Source organism: Lathamus discolor, chromosome 10 (assembly GCF_037157495.1).
Source record: "Lathamus discolor isolate bLatDis1 chromosome 10, bLatDis1.hap1, whole genome shotgun sequence".
Classification (NCBI taxonomy): Eukaryota; Metazoa; Chordata; class Aves; order Psittaciformes; family Psittacidae; genus Lathamus; species Lathamus discolor.
Genome location: NC_088893.1, coordinates 15916027 through 15933940, shown reverse-complemented (window position 1 = coordinate 15933940; position 17914 = coordinate 15916027). Strand labels below are relative to the sequence as shown.

Here is a 17914-nt window from a genome sequence, read left to right as displayed (position 1 = left end):
GGATCACCAGCTCTGCTGCTGGTGTCAGGGCACTGAGCCCTGCGCTCACACCAAGCACAGCAGTGATGGGGGCAGCAGTGCCCATGCCACTTCCTCAGCGCCATGTGATGCAGCGGCTGCCATGCACATGATGCACAGGCTCGTTCAATGGCTTCATTCAGACCAGAGCAAACACGGCTGCTCCAGCCACCTCCCACGGGAGCAGCAGAGACACAGGGCTGTCCTGAGCCAGGCACACGGGGGCTTTACTACGGCAATGGGATGGAATGATCCCAGTTTAAGCCCCAGAACATGGGAGGTTTCCTTCAGTGAGGAAATGGCCCTTCCATTTCTAACCCTCAGGGAAGAATGGTTTGAAAGGGCAAGTAGAGTCACCCTGGCAAATGCCTGGAAGCAGATTTGCTCCAGGGCTCAAAAGCTGGGCCCAAGCTGCTCATAAACCCCCCATCTTTAATAAGCATGACCTTCGACAAGCTCAATGTGTTGGAGCACAGCTGCACTGAGCTACCCTGTCCTTTGCTGCAGTAATGCAGCTGATAAGGCCATACAGAATTGCCTCTCGCCTCACTCACATGGCCCAGCCCCAGCACGGCCATGCCATGCTCTGACCCAAATCCCACCCTGCAGGTGCCGGTCACCACCACTGTCCCACTGGGGTGGAAATGCTCCTTAGAAGCAGTCACATGTTGGGTGTTCAGAGTCCCCAAGGCCCCCCTCTACAGGCGCAGGTACAAGAAGGAGGGAGAGTTCCAGTTCTTAAAAGGAAGATTTATTTAACAAGTTTCACTTAGCGCAATACACCTAAAAAGGAAATCACAATACAATGAAAGATTAAATCAAGGCCTCAGAATTGTATACGAACACCAAGACCCAAATCCTAAAGTAGCCGTATTGCGTCTCGACATGTTTCCCCATTAACTTAAAAAAATCCAAAATAAAGAAGCTTTAACATGCCTTACAGGGTATTAAAAGAAAGAAACTAGAACTAACATGCCAAATGTTCACTTTGAATTTCAGACACAGCTCCTATAGCATCAGTTCTTTACAAAAAGAAGCATCTCCTTCCACACGTATTCAAAACAGTGTTGGATGTAATATGGTATAAGAGCAACATTTAACGTAATTCAAACAGCTTTAACCTAAATACGCTTATTACTGCTTAAATACACTCCTACAACAAAACTAACTTGAGAAACGCCCGAAGTTGTTTAACAGTTATAGTCTTGTACTCAACTCGGTTATTACATCCTAGGTGAATGGTTCGATTTCGGTATGTTCAAAAATACTGAACCTGAAGGGTTTTTAAAAGACCAATCGTGGGTTCACTGACAGTCAAGCAGAAATCACAAGCTCGTATTGCAAAACTGTTAAACTTAGTTTTTTGTTTTTTTTGTTTTTTAAAAAAAGGATGTGACCAAAAGTCAGCGCTCGGTTACATTCCCCAGCCACCACTCATGTTGGACATGTTGGACATGCCGCCCATGCCGTTCACTCCCATGGACGCACGATTCCCGCTGCTGTAGTAACTGCTGTTCATGGCGCCCTGGCTCCCGGGGTCTGGGGGGGAAACCGACAGCAGGTTCACAGCTGGTTCAGGCCGATTCGTAGCATCCTTCCCCCAACGCCTGTCCTTGCTGGGCCACCTCGTAAATACCGTCTACTGTGCCCAACGCTGCAAAGTGGCAGTTTACAGCTCCGTACCCAACGTCATGGAGTTTGTTGGTTGTTAATGAAAAGAGCCAGCTCTGTCTCACCCCGCTTCCGAGCTCAGCTGAACTGCCCCATGGAAGCGGGGAGGACCCAGCCTCCCATGTGCCCCATCCGCCCCCTTGCTTCATGCTGTATTGAAGCCAGGCTGGTCTCCAGCTTCCACACCAAGAAAGCGAGCAGAGCAACACAAGCCCAGAGACCAGCACTGCCGACCCCTTTCAGAATGGTTTCCCACATTCCCACCCCAGCACCAGGTTTCCACTTTGAATATATCCCCGCCAGCTCCCCGTTAGTGCAGGTTCACACCAGCCAAGCTGTCAGCTTGCAGCACTGCCCAGCCTGAAGCACACCCCCTCAATGCCAGCGAGCAGCACCACGAGCCCTGCTCAGCCAGCTGCACCTTCTGACCCAGACAAAAGCTGCCCTTACCATAGCCACTCATGCTGCTCTGGCCGCCGTATCCACCTCCATAACCACCGCTCAGCTGCTGGTTGGCTGGGCCACCGTAACTGGATTGGCTTCCTTTGGAGTTAAGGATAGAAGCGGTAAGAGTTTGCTTGTCCAAGTCTGCTCATCATGAGCAAATCTATTCCTCACCTCAAGCTCACCAAGGGTTTACTTGTGCAGTTTCTAGGGGCTATAGGTAGCGGGATCAATCTGCTATTCACATACTCAATCTGCTATATCACAGACACCCCAAGAGACTTGAGCTCGGCTTTAGTGCCCTTACACAGGACTGCAGCTGTCAGCAACACACTGACTCATTAAATGGAGCCACCCCAGCACATTCCCTGGCAGGGACTCAGTCCCATTCCAGACTGGCTGTGTATCATGGCAGCACTATGGCTCACCACGCAGGGGACCTCTGCTTCAGCTCACCAACCACCGCTTTTCACCTCATCACTTGTCTATGCTCCCATAACACTTGCCATTAGAACACCAGCATTAACTTAAAGCATTTTGTTATCGAAGTACTACAACCCCAACCAACCCCCCAAAACCCAACCACCACTATGATCTCCAAGAAACCAGACAAGTCAGGTATCAAGAAGGGTATCTGCTCTACAGTGGCATTGCTTGTTTAACTCATGTTGCAAACACAGTTTAGATTTTCAAACACTCCTGGAGTTTGCTAGAGCAATCCAGGCAGTCTCTCCAAATTCCAAATCAGTTTTTCCCTTACCACCAAGCCCAGACTTGAACAGCAGGTCACAGGTGGTGCCACAGATGGTGCCACAGATACACCCTCCATCACCAGATGACATTCCAGTTTCCGAAATCAAGGGAGAGGGAAGTAAGGTAAGAGCACAGGCATCCCCTACACTGCTTTCACACCACCCCCACCCCCCCCAAGAGCCTCTCACACCACTACACACACCACAGTCAGCATCACAGTTTATTCAGCCTATTAATTGTTCAAATGTATTCCAAAAAGATATACAGTACCTGCCAGTGTGCTAGTGTTCCAATCTTGGACTACTCCTTCCGATTCCTTGACTGTGTGATTAAGACAGAATGTTGGGTTTCAGTTTTTGTGCCAGGCACAGAACAAGCAGGAGCTGTACAACATGAGCCAGCTTCATTAATATCAAGTGCTGGCTCAGAAGCACACCGTCTACACGTACCCATTGCACCCATCATCTGACTGCCATAGGCACCACCACTTCCTCCTGCTGTAGAATTCAAGAAGAGTTCTACGTATCTGTGTTCTGGAAGAAGGAGAATTTGCCATGAGAACATTTCACATGGATCCCACAGAGTCTGCCACACCATGAGCAGGGCTGCACCACCAGCTCTCCAGCGAGAGGAGAAGCAGAGCAGTGCTGCTCCCCCGTGAGGAACAGGCGCACTTACGCATATTTGCCTTGTCTTTGGACATCGCAGCCACTGCATCCTCATGAGTAGCGAACTCCACATCTGCCTCTCCAGTTACTCTGCCGTCTGGTCCGATTTCAATGTGTACTCTTACGGGGTTCAGAGGTGAGAAGAACTACACGGAACAATCACATAGATTAAAACGCACCAACGCAAGAGCTCAGTCCCACAGCAAACCGCTTCCTCTTAACAGAGCACTCATTAACTGCTGTGCCATGGGCACCTCCAGTAACAGGCATGGAATGTGGAAGCCATGCACTGGGAGAAGGGTGGCTCTGGGACTCACGTTATAGATGTCGTTCTCCGTAGCTCTGTAGGGCAGCCCTCTCATGTGGACGCAGTGGCCAGTCGTGCTCTGGAAGGTGGACGTCCCGTCGCCGTATCTGTGGTCCGACATCCCTGCAGAGAAGAGAGTCCATTCTAGGTCTTTCAGATGTATTTTAGGTTCTTTTGAGACATATTGTAAGTTCAGTTACTATTCCTATTAGAGATCTCTTACCTCTTCCAAATCTATCAGAACCAAAACCATAGCCATCATTATACCCATTGTAGTCATCATAACCTCCATAACCTATAAATAGATTGGACAACATGTTCATTTCAACTACAGAAAAATCCAAATGCACACGAGCACACTGCAGACAACTAGTATTAGGAAGTTTCTTTTCTTCTAGAAGAAATAAAGCCAACGACATATACACATATACAAACCAGGAATTACAGAGTACGAAGGACACTACCAGGTCCAAGTGTTGCTGCTTCTCAGATGAGCAGCTCTCTCTTGGACACCATCTACTTACCTCCTCCATAGGCTCCACGCCTCATCCTTTCCAAGCTACTTCCTCTACCAAGACTGTTATATCCACGTGTGAGACCAGGTCTGTCGTAAGGACCAGGTCTCTGCATTGCCAGCAGCTTGCGTGGAGGGTCGTAGTGAGTGCGCACCTCTGCTCGACTACTCTTGAAGATCTCAATGTACCTACAAAGCGTTTCCACAGAGAGAAGTCAGGCTCTGATTCCTTCCACAAACACAACTTTACATTAAAACAAGCCATTTAGTCATAGCCTTGAAACTGGCAGTGTATTTTAAGCCAGGTTTCTTTACATTATGTAGGCAATGACATACTATTTTAAGCACTACATTACTTCCAAATCTGTGTATTTTCAAGAAATTACAATTACTGAAGGGTTTACATGCTCCTTACATACTTTGCAGTATCCCAGCCTTAAGGGTGGGGGAGCAATATTGATTCCCAACCCTCCTCCCCCCAAATTTAAAGTGTTAGTCAGAAAAAAAATAAAAACACCACCATAGGAGGGACTGTGTCCACTCAACTCAGCACTGTTTTGCTCACATGGCAATGGAAATAGAGGGTTAAAAACCTGGCCTCCACCAGGACTTCAACCCATCAGGATGCTACCAGAAGCTCGGCATATGCTACTGAACCCAGCCTATGCTTCAGAGACTCAGCACAGGCAAAAAGTGCATGCTTCAATGAAAAATAGTCACAAGTCAAATAGAATAAAACCCCTTTGTGACAATTTCTTGAAAGCTATGCTTATTACATTGAAGATTAATACAGTAAGTAAAATTTGTTACATTTCAACTTATAAGACAAGTTTAGAAAGTATCACATTTTCTTATGGTAGCAAGAGTACTGTGCATGTCTTTAGAGCTAAAGGCATAATTGGTGCTATTTGAGAAGTTAAAGCCATAGTCTCTCAACTTTGTCACATTCAAGCTATCAAGTTTTGTACTCTCCATTATTACCCAGTTTCCAAAGCACATTTCAGCTTGGTCCAATTTCATCTTTCATTTTGGGTAGATCCAAACAGCCTGTGCCACAGGCACATTAGCAATAGCTTTACTTATAGCCAAGTTAGAGACCAGAAGAGTGTTTCTGGTGAGACGTTAAAGCTTTCAGAAGAGAGAATATGGATTTAATGGTTTACCATAAGAAAAGTGACAGAGCCAACCAACCATCCATCCCCACCTGTGCCCTATTCTTTCCTTGTGTTTCTTTAGAGCCTTTTCAGCTATTTCCTGTGAAGCAAACTGCACGAAGGCCTCCCCCGTACTCCTCCCCTGGAAGTCCACCGGCAATGTTATCCCATTTGGCACGATTTCCAACCCTTCAACCCAAGGACAAATAACCCCAGTAGGGGGGCAATATTAACATCACAAGCCCAGTCATGAGTTCTTATAGCTTTAAATACACCAGAATTTTAACACTTGTAAGTGAATGGTATGTTGATTCCAGAACAGCAGAAGAAAAAGCATGTCAACAACATACCATTCAGTTTATGTTCTTAATGCACCCTGCAGAGCACAGAAAACGTTCTGAGTGTCAGGGACAACTCCTCAGACCAGGCATCTAATGCAGGGCGCATTAAGAAGTTCACATATTATTACAAACCTTCAATTCTGTGAAAGTATTTAAGATGAACTTTAACTTAAATTCAAACACAGCAAGTTAAACAGCTCTATATACGACAAGTATTTTTACTAGAAGTCACTCAGGTAAAATTATTAGTCTTATGCAAACATCAGTTTCAGCATTAATTTCTTTTATCTTTAGGAGTGCTTAATTAAGAAAAAAAAATCATGAAGTAATTTCAAAAGTATTAGTTTCTGAACAGAAGAGGCACATTTTGTATATTAAGCACATTAACAGTTTTTAAAGCTTGAATTACTTAACCATGTAAGAAAGAAACAACTTAAAATGCACATGCTCAGGAATTGCTCTTGTTTGAAATATACTGATTTAGAAAACAAAAAAACAAGTTCTGAAGTTGCAAAATTGGAAATATTTATACCGCATTTTAAAGCAAAATAGCGAACTCCATCATATCCTGCTATAGCAAAACATTTCAGCTAATTTTAAACGCTCACATTTAGAAATTTACTACTTTGAAAACACTAACAAGTTAAACCCTAAATAAAGCAACAGATTTCTTTCTCAGGCATTTATAATAGTATTCCAGTTCATAAAACATACAACAGCTGTAAAAAAGTGAAAATGAGTCAATGCAAAACAAAGTTTTTATGGATGATGAGATAAAGTTAGACAAACGCAAAGATTGTTTTGGGGTTTTTCCCCCAAGAAGCGGAAGGGGAAGATCCATACTTGGGCAGAGTTCAGCACGTTGATGTTTTTCTGGAATCTTACTCAATACTAACTCTATGTTTCTGAGAGGCCATGCACACACTGCACAGCCTTCCTCAGACCCTGCTCCTGTACTGAACCCAGCATTAGGGGCGTTGTACAGCCTTTGCTGAATAACATGAGCCACCTGAGACTGGGGGCGGAAATATCCTCCCACCTGAACTGTTCACTTTGAATTTAGAAAGTGAAACACTTTGTTTTCTGCTACCCTTACTTGGGACTGTATGTCCCATTAAATACAAATGAGAGCTGATTTTTTGAGTTCCCTCAATTATTTAGTAAGTACTTTAGGAATTGAGCCTTCAAGCCCAGATAAGTAACAAGAATTGCTTACTTTTAACACCCATCAGTTACTGCTGGAAATACTACTGGGCATCCATGGCTGCTTGGTTATTGTTGGTTTCTTTTTTAGCATAAACCAATAGTGCTATAGCTACTACTTTGATCCCACATACCTGAAAAAAACTGTACAATTTCTTCTTTACTACAGCCAAATGGGAGTCCTCTAAGACGTACAAAACCATCATTAGCTGTATCAGGGCTGTTGGGACCAGTATGCTTCAGAACCCAATCCATTTCAACGTTGTTTGACTTGAAAACTGTAAAAGGCACTTAGAATTAATGCATTCTGGAATATGCAACAGTAGAACAACCATTTGCCTTGAAACTAGTCAAGTTATGACATACAAGTCCACTTGTCCTTTCACATGCATTTTAAAGAAACAAAAGGCAATTAACCAAAATCCCACTGAGCACAAACACATGTAGTCAGTTACAAAACCAACTGAGTCAAACCTTCAACATATCTGTGTCCCATTGTTTCTCTGTCTTTTTTAAGAGCCAATTTCACATCCTCCTCTGATTCAAGTTCAGCAAATGCTTCTCCACTTGGTCTGCCCTCCCTGGTGTAGATGAAACGGATTCCCAAAGCCCCATTCAGAATCTTGCAATCTGGAAGTGAAAAAGGCAGGCCAAAATTGATTTAATTGTTACAGGAACACTGCAATGCTCTTTACACGCTGTAATGTGACTCTACAAGTTTCAGACATTCTGAAAGGCTAACAACTAACATGTTATATCAAGAAGACAAAGCCAGCAATATTCTAGTTCTAATTTTGATAGTGACCAGGAACAGTGACCAAAGGAGTAACTAAAATCAAGTCACTCTTCTTGCAGGCTCTGAAAATCAGCAAAACATGAAGGATAAATGCAAATTAGCTGTTTTCAAAGGTTTACTGCCTCAAGTCAAGTTCATGTGTTGGCCATAGCTAATGTCAGACTTTCTCATCAGCATGAACTGAAACAAGGAGTAACATCAATCAAAAGAAGTGTAATGAACTGAATGAGAACAAAGTCCAACACACCAAATTCCTGAAGCATTTTAAGATCCCCAGCCACTGAGAAAAACACATTTATCGCAGCTATTTATTACTGTAAAATGTTAGTCATTTATAGGATGTTAATAATTAGGAGGAAGCACACAACACATTGAGCACTTCACACAAGACATCCTATTAAGACAACATCAAGGACTAAATTGATTAGTTCAATCTAAAGTAAGAATTTCAAAGTTTTCTGAGAGCTTCTTTCTTCATGCTGCTCAGGAAACTAAGGCAGCTGCGCCTATCCCAGTGACCTGATGACTGAGCTCTTTTGTGTCTACTGCCTGCTATCTAGAGCATGGCTTTCCATACCACTTCCTAGCTGAGGCACCTGCTGCATTACAAACTCTATTAGCTACTGAAATTCCCTGAACACTTCTTGGAACTGCTCACTGCAGCATTCCCACTGCCACAGCATCCCCAGGAGAAAACCAGGGCTGACAGAGCCCAGCCCCTCATCCCCTCACAGTTCTGCTTACCGGAGAAAAACCTCTGCACCTCCTCAGTGGAGCAGGACCAAGGCAGCCCCCTGACCTTCACCACATATCCCTCGCTGCTCTCCGTGTTCAGCATCACATTGGGGGTGAGGCTTGGCTCTGTCTCAGCTTCAGTGGTTGCTAGAGAAGAGCAAAACAGGCCCCTTGAGACACTGCACAGCACGGCCGCCACCCGCACCCCCTCAGAGCGCCCGGCGGCCCCCCTGACCTGTGCCCACCCACCCCCGAGCCTCCTCTACCTCGGACCGCTGCCCACCTCACACACACAGAGCCGCTCCCGCCCCCCCGGCCCGTGCCCAGCCCCCGTCCCCGCACGCACACATGGTGGGGCTCCGCGGTGGTTTTAGGGCTCCGAGCCTGATCCGCTGTCCGGAGAGCGCCTAGTCCCAGTCAGGCGGCAGCGAGCGGGCGAGCCTGTGGCGAGAGCGCGCTAGGAAATGGCGGCGGGTACTCCCGCTTCCGCTGGGCCGGGCCTTCCGCCGCACAAAGAACCCCGGTCAAAGACACCTCTCTGGTGGGCCCAACGACTCACAGTCCCCGCAGACGCGCACCGTGGCCAGCACAGGAGCGGCGTGTGGCGAGCGGGGCCGCGGACTACCTACGGTGACCACCGGCTCCCGAGCGGGGCTGCGGCGTGGCCGCGGGTGGGCTGCGGGGCGCATGCGCGGAGACACGCCGAGTGCTCCTGCCCCTCCCGCGCATGCTCTGCAGCGCCGCTCCTCCCCCACGGTTACACATGCGTCCTCACTGATCTCCGTCTCCACCACCCCCGCCCGGCTCCGTGCGCATGCGCCGCCTGCCTGCCCGCTCTCAACAAAGCCATGGCGCGCACTACCGCGCAGAGCGCGGGCCGGGCCTGCGCGCATGCGCCTCAACGCCGCTCTACACACACTGCGCGCGGCTCCCACCTCCCTCCTCCTCCTCCGCCCTCCCTCCGGGGCCGCCGGTGCGCGGGGTAAGAGGGGAAAAGGAGACGGGGGCCCGGTACAGACACTCGCCATCGGCACGGCGGGCGAGGGGGCCGGCTGAACAAAGACATGTGCGGGAACTAGCACTTACCAGCTTCAAATGCTGACGCTACCCCACGTGAAACAATCTGCTCGCTTCGGTCACTGAAGCCTGGTGTGTTTGTAGGAGATGGAGAAAGAAGAGACATGGGTCACAATTATCATAAGAGAAAGGAAAATATAACTCCCTCCCATCTCCTCCAGACACACCAGACCTAGCTACATTTCACCCTGAGCCTCATTATCATACAGGCAACATGAAGGTACAGAAATAACTGCAGCAGCTAAACCTCTTCTTAAAATCCTCCATCCCCTTTTTTTTTTTTTACCCTAGGAAGAACACACGGCTTCAGCCTGCCCATACGGGTGATGGAGAATCCATCCATGCCAGGAGTTTAACAGACTCGAGAGATCAGGCATGCCCACACCGACACGGGGATTTTGGAGGCATGAAGCAAAGCTGCCCAGTGTGGCATCTGACCCTGGACTGGGCTGGCTGAGCTCCCTTCCCCACGGATACCAAACTGATAAACAGCCCTAAGCTAAACACATGGCCTCACCTCTTGTGTAACTATGCAAAACGTTTAACGTATCAATACAGGTCAGCATCAACTACCTCCCCCCAGAGCTGGAAACTTTTTGGAAGAGGGTGAAGGAGGGACGTTCTCAAGTCTGTCTCTAAATCAGAGAACTCGTTAATGCAAATGAGATCACTAAGTGGGACCTCTTTATGGTAACTTCCTCAACAGAGCAGCTCTGCTTGATTTCACTCCCCTAAGCCCTGAAGGCAGCAGCAGGAGCTCTGAAAGCGCGGCCGGGCGGGAACGGCGGCGGAAGGGGCAGAGAACACCTCCGCCTCCTCCCGGGGAGTGGTGGCGGGAGGGGGCCATCCCGCCCACCACTTGGCGGGAGGCTTAAAGCGGGCTGGAACAGCCGGGAACGCCGAGTGCTCCCGCCTGGTGCAGCCATGTCCACCCCGGCCAAGCGACACTGCCATAGCACCACCGGCTCCCTCGACTCCAGCTTCCAGAAGCGCCTCAAGAAGATTTCCATCGAGGGTAACATCGGTGAGCACAGAGACGGGGAGGGGGAAGAACCAGCGTTTGTGGCCGTTGGGACCCCAGGATAGGCCGCCCTGAGGTGGCGTGGGCAGTGGCGGAGGCGCTGTGGGAGAGAGGCGCTGAAGGACCTCTTCCACCCACCTCTACAGGAAGGCGGGGGGGTCCTGTTGATCCGAAACCGGCTCCCGGCCATACTGGGAAGCCGGCGCCATGGCCCGGGGTACGGGAGCGTCCGTTACAGTAATGGCGCAGCGCTGGCGTTACCGGCCGCTGGGTGTGCTCTGAGGCGGTAAGCTGCGGGCCCCAGGGCACACAAAGGGGACCGCGCGCGGCGCCTCAGCTCACTACTGCGCCACACGCGCCGCGCATGCGCGGAGCCGTTCTCCCGCCGCTGCTCGGCGATGGCGCGCACCGAGCCCCGCCCCGGCTCCTAAGATGGCGGCGCAACGCCCCACCGTGGCCTTTATCGGCTGCCCGGGCCGGCAGCGGCCTCCTGGCGACGGCGATTACAGCCGTTTTCTCGGAACGCGCACCAGCAGCACGGTGCGGGCAAACCAAACATGCCTTCCCCTGCCCGGGGCGCCGTGCAGCTCCGCACCACAAACACCAAGGCCGCACTGCCTGCAGCCTCCTTCACAAAGTTCGCAACTGCCCGTCTAGCATCAGTCTAACCTGCACCCCCAGTGAGCTTTTACCATCTTCTGCAGCTGCAGGGAAGTCAACGCTTGTCAAGCTACTAGAGAAACACAGTGATGAGTGGGAGGTCATCCCCGAACCCATTGCCAAGTGGTGCAACATCCAGACAGCCAAAGAGGAGCATGAGGTAGGTGTGCTGCTGCACTGGGGAGCTTGGGCAGAGATGGATCACACACTGCAGTCAACAGCCAGAGAGCCAGACCAGAATTAAGCTATCCAAAGTCATCCCCGCTGTCACACACGAATTGGCCAGACACTCAAACTGTAAAGGAAGATACTACTGAATCCAATTCCAAATAACCCCTACTCGAGGCAAAAGAATAAAATCCTGTGAAGATGCTGGTATTAAATTTTCTCTTGTCCCCCAGGAACTTTCAACATCTCAGAAGAGCGGAGGCAATCTACTCCAAATGCTGTATGACAAACCCACACGATGGGCTTACACATTCCAGACTTATGCCTGCCTGAGCCGAGTGAGAGCACAGTTAAAACCTGTCTCAGCCAAACTTCAGGAAGCAGAACACCCAGTGCAGTTCTTTGAGAGATCTGTGTATAGTGACAGGTAATTACTCTCACAATGCACAAGGGTTCAGATTAACAGCTCCAGGTCTTTATGACAAAGACCTGGAGCTGGGAAAACAATATTAAACTATTATCTGCAAGGAGCTGGTTTGATTCAACAGTGGGAGGTGGATGGGACTCAGAGTACTTGATGAATGACAGAGTAGGCAGCTGCATTTAAGTATCATGATTCTGATTCAGTCAATTTTAGTAGTTCCCTTTGGTCATTCCTGGCCTGAGACGAATGTTTTTCATTTCAGATACGTATTTGCTTCTAACCTGTTTGAGTCTGGCAACATTAATGAAACAGAGTGGGCTATTTATCAGGACTGGCACTCATGGCTTTTGAATCAGTTTGAATCAGATATAGAACTGGATGGCATGATCTACCTAAGAACCACACCTGAGGTATGCTCACTAAAGATGAAATAATTAGAACTAGATGTTTAGCTGAAGTGGCTCAAGTTTAGTTTTGGTTGCCTTTTAGAAGTTATTTTAGATGTAACTTATGTTCAGCCAAGCATTTAAAATCAATTGTAATATCTAATATTACTCCTTCCAATTTAAGGACTATTTAATCTTCAACACACGATTAATACTTGGTCTTACACTTTTTTCCTCCCCCCAGAAATGCATGGAAAGGCTACAATTGAGGGGAAGAGAGGAGGAGCAAGGAATTGAACTTGAGTATTTGGAAAACCTCCACTATAAACATGAAACCTGGCTCCACGAAAGGACTATGAGGTATGAATCCATTTTCTACAGGCAAGTTTCAAGTTACAGACAAGGCTATTCCCTGCTTTGTGCTGAAGCTGATTAGGGACAAAACTAAATCTAGACCCACTCCAGGTTTCTTGCCACAGAGATACTGGTTCTAGGTTCCATGCAGAGGGAAGGTCATCTTGGCAAGGAAGTAAAAATTGCCAAGAGATGGAACTTCATCTACTTTAAACCCAAGTTAAGCATTAGCTTCAACTAGAAAGCTATGTAGCTTTTTAACTCCAGCAAGGATACGCATTTTGTTAACTGGAAGTACACAGCGAAAGAACAGAGCTGAAGGGGTGTTCAGTCACTGTTCACCTAAGTTACCTACTTAGCAGGTTCCCATTCCAATGTAAGGGAGGGCAAGGTCCCAACTAGCTTTCAACTAGAGTGTATTTCAACAAGGGTTAAATATTAATCCTAGCTTCAAAATAAACAATGAGCAGAAAGGCTTTTGGCAGGCACTATTACCTGCAAGACAGTCAGCAACTAAGTCATCTCAATATACTTTCCCACCCCAGCTGCCTTACTCTTACTAGTTTCCCCACCCCAACCATCTCCAAATAGGAAAGCAGACTTTATACTTCTCCCTTGAGAAGCCTAGAATGCTCTACTGAATGGGAAGCATAACAATTCCAGGAAAAGTATGTTATCAGTCATATCTACTTTCTTAAGCTTAATGTAGGATGACCCAAATGCTTAGGAGACAAGGCGGCACTGCATATTGTGGAATTCTGGGAACTTTTACCTTGTATACTCATTTCAAACTGATGAGCAAGCATTTCCTATATTTTTCAGGAACATTTAAGTCTGCAAACACAAGTTGCAATAGAATGGTGGTTCTGCACACTTACTGCATCTTAGAAATGCTTTTCACACCTATAAAGAGAGAATAACTACTGCTTTAAGGGAACAACCATCCAGTTGCACAACTTCTGCTCCCATCTGCTCCTAGCCTGTAGCCAAAATGGTCTTATCTCCTAGCCATTTTAAATACTAGTCTTAGAACTTAAGAGGTCCTCCCCACGAAAGGGAGCTTTAAAACTGCATCTTAGTAAATGGATTAGGAGTTAGTTAACTAGACTGGGAGAAACACAGGGCAATATTAGTTTTTAAAAATGCTCTTACCAAAATCATAATGCTGATAATTGATTCCATAACTTCATGTGCTCTTTTTGTTAAGGTAAGAGGCATAAACCATCTTTTACCATCTTTTCTACCCTACTTGTACAATAGATATTAAAAGGCCAGATTTGTGAACTACATAAAAGTTACAGTGATACAATGTTGACTGTGTTGTGTAAGAGCAATTAAGGACAGGCTTAAGTCCTGGGATCCAGTACATGTGGTAATCTGAGTAATGCTGCGCCCTTAGGATGACTTGGAAAGCAACCAAAGAACTAGATTGCTTTATACACACTGATTTATACCATTTACTAGCATTATGTTTCTCATTTAATAGAGTTGACTTTGAGAACCTTAAGGAGATTCCCATTCTAGTTTTGGATGTTAATGAAGATTTTAAGAATGACAAGATTAAACAGGAGTACCTGATCGATCAGGTGAGCATTAAATAATGTTTCCTCCTATCTTTTTTTTATCTGCAGTCATAGCTGCAAGTTATCAATTTACATTCTTGAATTGTGTGAAGTGCTTGTTTGGGGTTAGTATAGTCAGTCTCCTTCACAGACCTAGGAAGTTACATGGCTGCAGAAAAGGCTTTTCACTTTTCTTCAAGAGGAATTGTTTAACCCCACCTCCTTATCCTCACAACTCAAGGGAAAATTGTTTTTGACTGGGTGCAGTTGCAGGGGATGCAAGTACACAGCAGCTGGCTTAGTCAGACTACCCCCTGCCAAGTCTGTGCTGCCACACTGTTCATTAAATAGTTCAGAGAATGATACTGTCCAAGTCATGACAGCCATGACGTCCCCAGAGAATCCTGCAGTCAGCTTAGAGCTGTTTATGCCCCCCCACCTATACTCTAGCAATCTATGGTCTTCCTGGACCAAGCGCAATACATCTGACTCACAGAGATAACCAAACCTTTTACATACTTCTCAATGCCTTAAGTGACATTTCTAAGAAGAGCTAGGAGGGGGAGGGTCAACAGCCATTTGAGGAAACAAGGTGATAATAATTACGTCACTTGACTCAAAATGGTGTTTGCTAGGTAAGACTTAGGAACTAAGTGCCTAAAGGAGAGGCTCCTGCTGGAGGAATGTGCTGTGTAGTACCTAGACCACACCAGATCAAACCCCAGCCTCCCAATACTTAAAGATATGGGGCTCATCTCCAGCCCTCCAAGCAGAGCTGCAACATTAGTTATTTCCCCCAGGACACACTACCTTTTCTTTCCCACTGTCCCAACAAGACTGTTCTTGTAAGATGGACAGAAATACCTTACTCCCAAACTGTACAAACCATCTTCTCCATCTTGTGTGTCATCCATTTGAGATTACTGAAGAATGACTCCTTCAAGTCAAGCCTAATCCCTCCAATTAAGTATTTCTATATAAACTGGAAAGGGGAGCACAAGATTCAGTTGTGGAGGTATTTATTGTTACATTATATCCTCATGAACACTACCAATTAACAGCTTACAGTTATGAGCCAGACTATGCTCATTATATGCTATCTTTTTATTTGCCCCACTGAAAGGCCACAGGTGGCATCTCCACCAAACTCCCCTCACACCCAATATATGAAAGGTCAGCTGCAGTTTGGGGCAGGGGTACTGTACCATGAAAGTTCTAGCAGGTAGTTGGTTGAGTTTTCAGACAATCCCTCTCTTCATAGGCAAGAACTACCTAATAAAGTAGAACTCATTTTTCTTTAATGAGGTGACATTCCATAAAGCATTCCAGAAGCTGCCTTTCAGACATACCTGTTATTTTATAATAATTAAAGTCAATTCTACCTAGACAAATCTCAGGTTCAGTCACATGCTATACTGAAAAACATTTCACATCATGAATTATATGGAGAGGCAGAACAGCACTAGGGACTGTAGCAGACCATTTGTTCGCTAAGAACAAGTTGGGAAAAGCCTAGTGACTTTTCTTCTAATGCAGCAAATACATTTGCTTTCTGTTTTCACAGGTCAAGTCTTTCCTGACTTCTTAGGATGAGAAGAATTAATTTGAATGTCAAGTTCTTGAAGGTCAAAAGTTATACTTATCAATCAACACGTTGATTTAAACTGAATGCATCGCATGTATAGCTTATTTCAAGGCAAGATCAAAATGCAAAGGATGGTTTGGCTGGGATTTTTGCTAGTCTTATCTGTGCGGGTTTTGACATAATTTTCTGTATAAACAAATATGGGATGCTTTGATAATATATTTTATGTCTACTCTTTGCTGTTTATAATAAAGAAATTAATACCGACTAAAAACCGGCTTCAATAACAGAGGAGTTTAGCTGTTGCCAGCGGCTGACACAGCAGCACACAGGCGAGAGGCACTGAGGCAGAGTTGTTTTGCAATAACTGGCATAGTTCACCATTTTAAGACGAGACTGTTATGGCGTCCAGAAAGCTTTACTTTCAACTTCTGCTTTATTGAATGGCTCTTTCCACAGCACTTGCACTACTTAGTGTTGGACGCTACTGTAGTCGCAATGGTTACACCTGTAACGAACTGCACTTCACGCATCTCTCGTTTACCACCACCCCCCCCAATAAGCAAATTCCCCCCCTCCATTTTCCTCTCACCCCCCCCTCCCCCCCGGCCCGCAACAGCGGGGAGCAAGCGGGGAAGCACCCCCCGGCGCTTGCACCGGAGGCGGCAACAGCACAACGACCCCGCAACCGCCCTCCCCTCCCCCGCCCGAGAGCAGCCGCCGCCCCGAGGCCCCGCCGAGCGCCGCGGCCGCCACGACGCACGCGGCGGGGGGAGGGGAGCGGCTCGCCGCACGCGGCCGGCCCGGACAAGGCCGACCCGTCCGCCCCAGCCCCCACCTGCCGCCGCGCGGCCTCCCCCCGCCGCCAGCAGGCGCCAAGGAGGTGCCCGAAGGCGCCGGGGCCCCGGATCGGGCGTAACCGGCCGCCCCACCCCCACCCGCCCCACCTCCCGCTTCCCCCTCGCCGCCACCGCCGCCCCCACCCCCCCCCCCCCAGCCGGGCCTTACCCAAGCCGGGGATCTCTCCCTCGGTCTCCTCAGTGTGACAGGGGTCCATCTTGGCCGCGCCTTTCCCCACAGGGGCCGCGAGAAGACAAAGCTCGGTGGGGGCGCTCGGGCGCTGCGCAAACGGAAACAAAAGCTCAGCGGCCGCCGAAGGACCGCTCCGGCGAGCGCGGATCGAGGCTTTCCGGTCGCTTCCTCCCCGCGCTCTCGGGGATGCGGCACGATGAGCCCCGGCCTACCCCCGCCCAACCCGCCTGCTCGCTCCTGCGCACCGGCCCCTCCGAGCCTATAAATAGCCAGCGGCGCGCTGCGCGGCGCGCTGACGTCATGCACCGCCCGCCCCTGCCGCTGCCAGCCAATGGCAGCGTGACAAATTGAACCAGCCAGTCACGTCCGGCGCTCCTGCGCGCTGAGGGCGATGCGTGAGGGAAGGGGGGGGGAGGGGAAGCGGCCGCCCCGGGGGGGTCTCGTAACGGCTGCGGCGGGGACTGGCGACACGACCCCCGCTCCCCCCCCAGTACCCCCCGGTAGCCCCGGTGCCCGCGGCGCGGTCCTGCGGGACACGCTCGACCCCTCTGCTCGAGGACCCGCCTCGGGTGTTTTGCTACCCAAACCGCAAACATGGCGGCAGCTTTGTCCCTCCCGCCCGCCCCGCCGCGCAGATCGCTCCCCACCACCACCACCACCACCACCACCCCCCCGCGCCAGCTCCCCGGCTCACGGCGGGCTGCGGCCGCGGCGCTCCGGCGACCGGCGGGGATCGGCGGCTCCGCGCACTGCAGCAACGCCCGCCGCCGTCAGGTGGGCCGGGCTCCGCCTCCCGCCGCGCCGGGGGGAGCCGGGGGGAGTGGACACGCAGGGGCACGGCGGGGCTCGGGCCCCCCTCCCGAGAGGCTCTGCCCGGGGCGTCGGGCCGCTCCGCGGGGGTGTAGGGTCACTGCCAGCCCCGGAGGCGGCGGGGGAAGGAGGGCGGCCTGCGGGTGGCTCTTGCGAGGGGCTGCCTCGGAGTGCTCCGCAGTGCTGAAAGTGAGGATGCGAACCGCAGCGGACGAAAACCTGCTAAAGCTT

The 17914-nt window shown here is 49.0% G+C and overlaps 2 protein-coding genes across 8 annotated transcripts; one reads left to right on the top strand and one right to left on the bottom strand.

Annotated features, from left to right (window-relative positions):
* Positions 1 to 753: 753 nt before the first annotated feature.
* Positions 754 to 17734, bottom strand: HNRNPH1 (heterogeneous nuclear ribonucleoprotein H1). Of its 7 annotated transcripts, XM_065690968.1 has the most exons (15): positions 17568 to 17734; positions 16850 to 16961; positions 9691 to 9750; positions 8614 to 8751; positions 7548 to 7703; positions 7208 to 7351; positions 5580 to 5718; positions 4386 to 4564; positions 4085 to 4156; positions 3872 to 4005; positions 3565 to 3700; positions 3336 to 3419; positions 3157 to 3207; positions 2140 to 2232; positions 754 to 1557 (listed from the first exon to the last, which is right to left on the bottom strand). In XM_065690968.1, exons 2-15 carry the CDS (start codon positions 16896 to 16898, stop codon positions 1433 to 1435), a joined length of 1560 nt encoding a protein of 519 aa, XP_065547040.1. In that variant the 5' UTR covers positions 16899 to 16961; positions 17568 to 17734; the 3' UTR covers positions 754 to 1432. The 7 variants fall into 7 exon arrangements, with proteins under 7 accessions (XP_065547040.1, XP_065547038.1, XP_065547034.1 ...); XM_065690966.1 differs by lacking the exon at positions 17568 to 17734 and having other exon boundaries at positions 16850 to 17120; XM_065690962.1 differs by lacking the exon at positions 17568 to 17734 and having other exon boundaries at positions 3872 to 3984.
* On the top strand, positions 10412 to 16115 carry LOC136020185 (deoxycytidine kinase 2). Its single transcript, XM_065690969.1, has 7 exons — positions 10412 to 10705; positions 11407 to 11522; positions 11764 to 11957; positions 12217 to 12364; positions 12585 to 12700; positions 14181 to 14280; positions 15821 to 16115. The coding sequence occupies exons 1-7, from the start codon at positions 10606 to 10608 to the stop codon at positions 15842 to 15844; spliced, it is 798 nt and encodes a 265-aa protein (XP_065547041.1). The 5' UTR covers positions 10412 to 10605; the 3' UTR covers positions 15845 to 16115.
* Positions 17735 to 17914: the final 180 nt, after the last annotated feature.

What these genes read in the sequence shown, in the direction of transcription:
- LOC136020185 (XM_065690969.1), top strand. Translation starts at nt 10,606, where the DNA reads ATGTCCACCCCGGCCAAGCGACACTGCCATAGCACCACCGGCTCCCTC. An exon ending in CAGCCAAAGAGGAGCATGAG is followed by an intron (nt 11,523 to 11,763) that starts GTAGGTGTGCTG and finishes CTTGTCCCCCAG; the next exon opens with GAACTTTCAACATCTCAGAA. An exon ending in ACCTAAGAACCACACCTGAG is followed by an intron (nt 12,365 to 12,584) that starts GTATGCTCACTA and finishes TCCTCCCCCCAG; the next exon opens with AAATGCATGGAAAGGCTACA.
- HNRNPH1 (XM_065690968.1), bottom strand. Translation starts at nt 16,898, where the DNA reads ATGGACCCCTGTCACACTGAGGAGACCGAGGGAGAGATCCCCGGCTTG. An exon ending in CGGAGAACGACATCTATAAC is followed by an intron (nt 3,701 to 3,871) that starts GTGAGTCCCAGA and finishes TGTTCCGTGTAG; the next exon opens with TTCTTCTCACCTCTGAACCC. An exon ending in CAAAGACAAGGCAAATATGC is followed by an intron (nt 3,420 to 3,564) that starts GTAAGTGCGCCT and finishes TCCTTCTTCCAG; the next exon opens with AACACAGATACGTAGAACTC.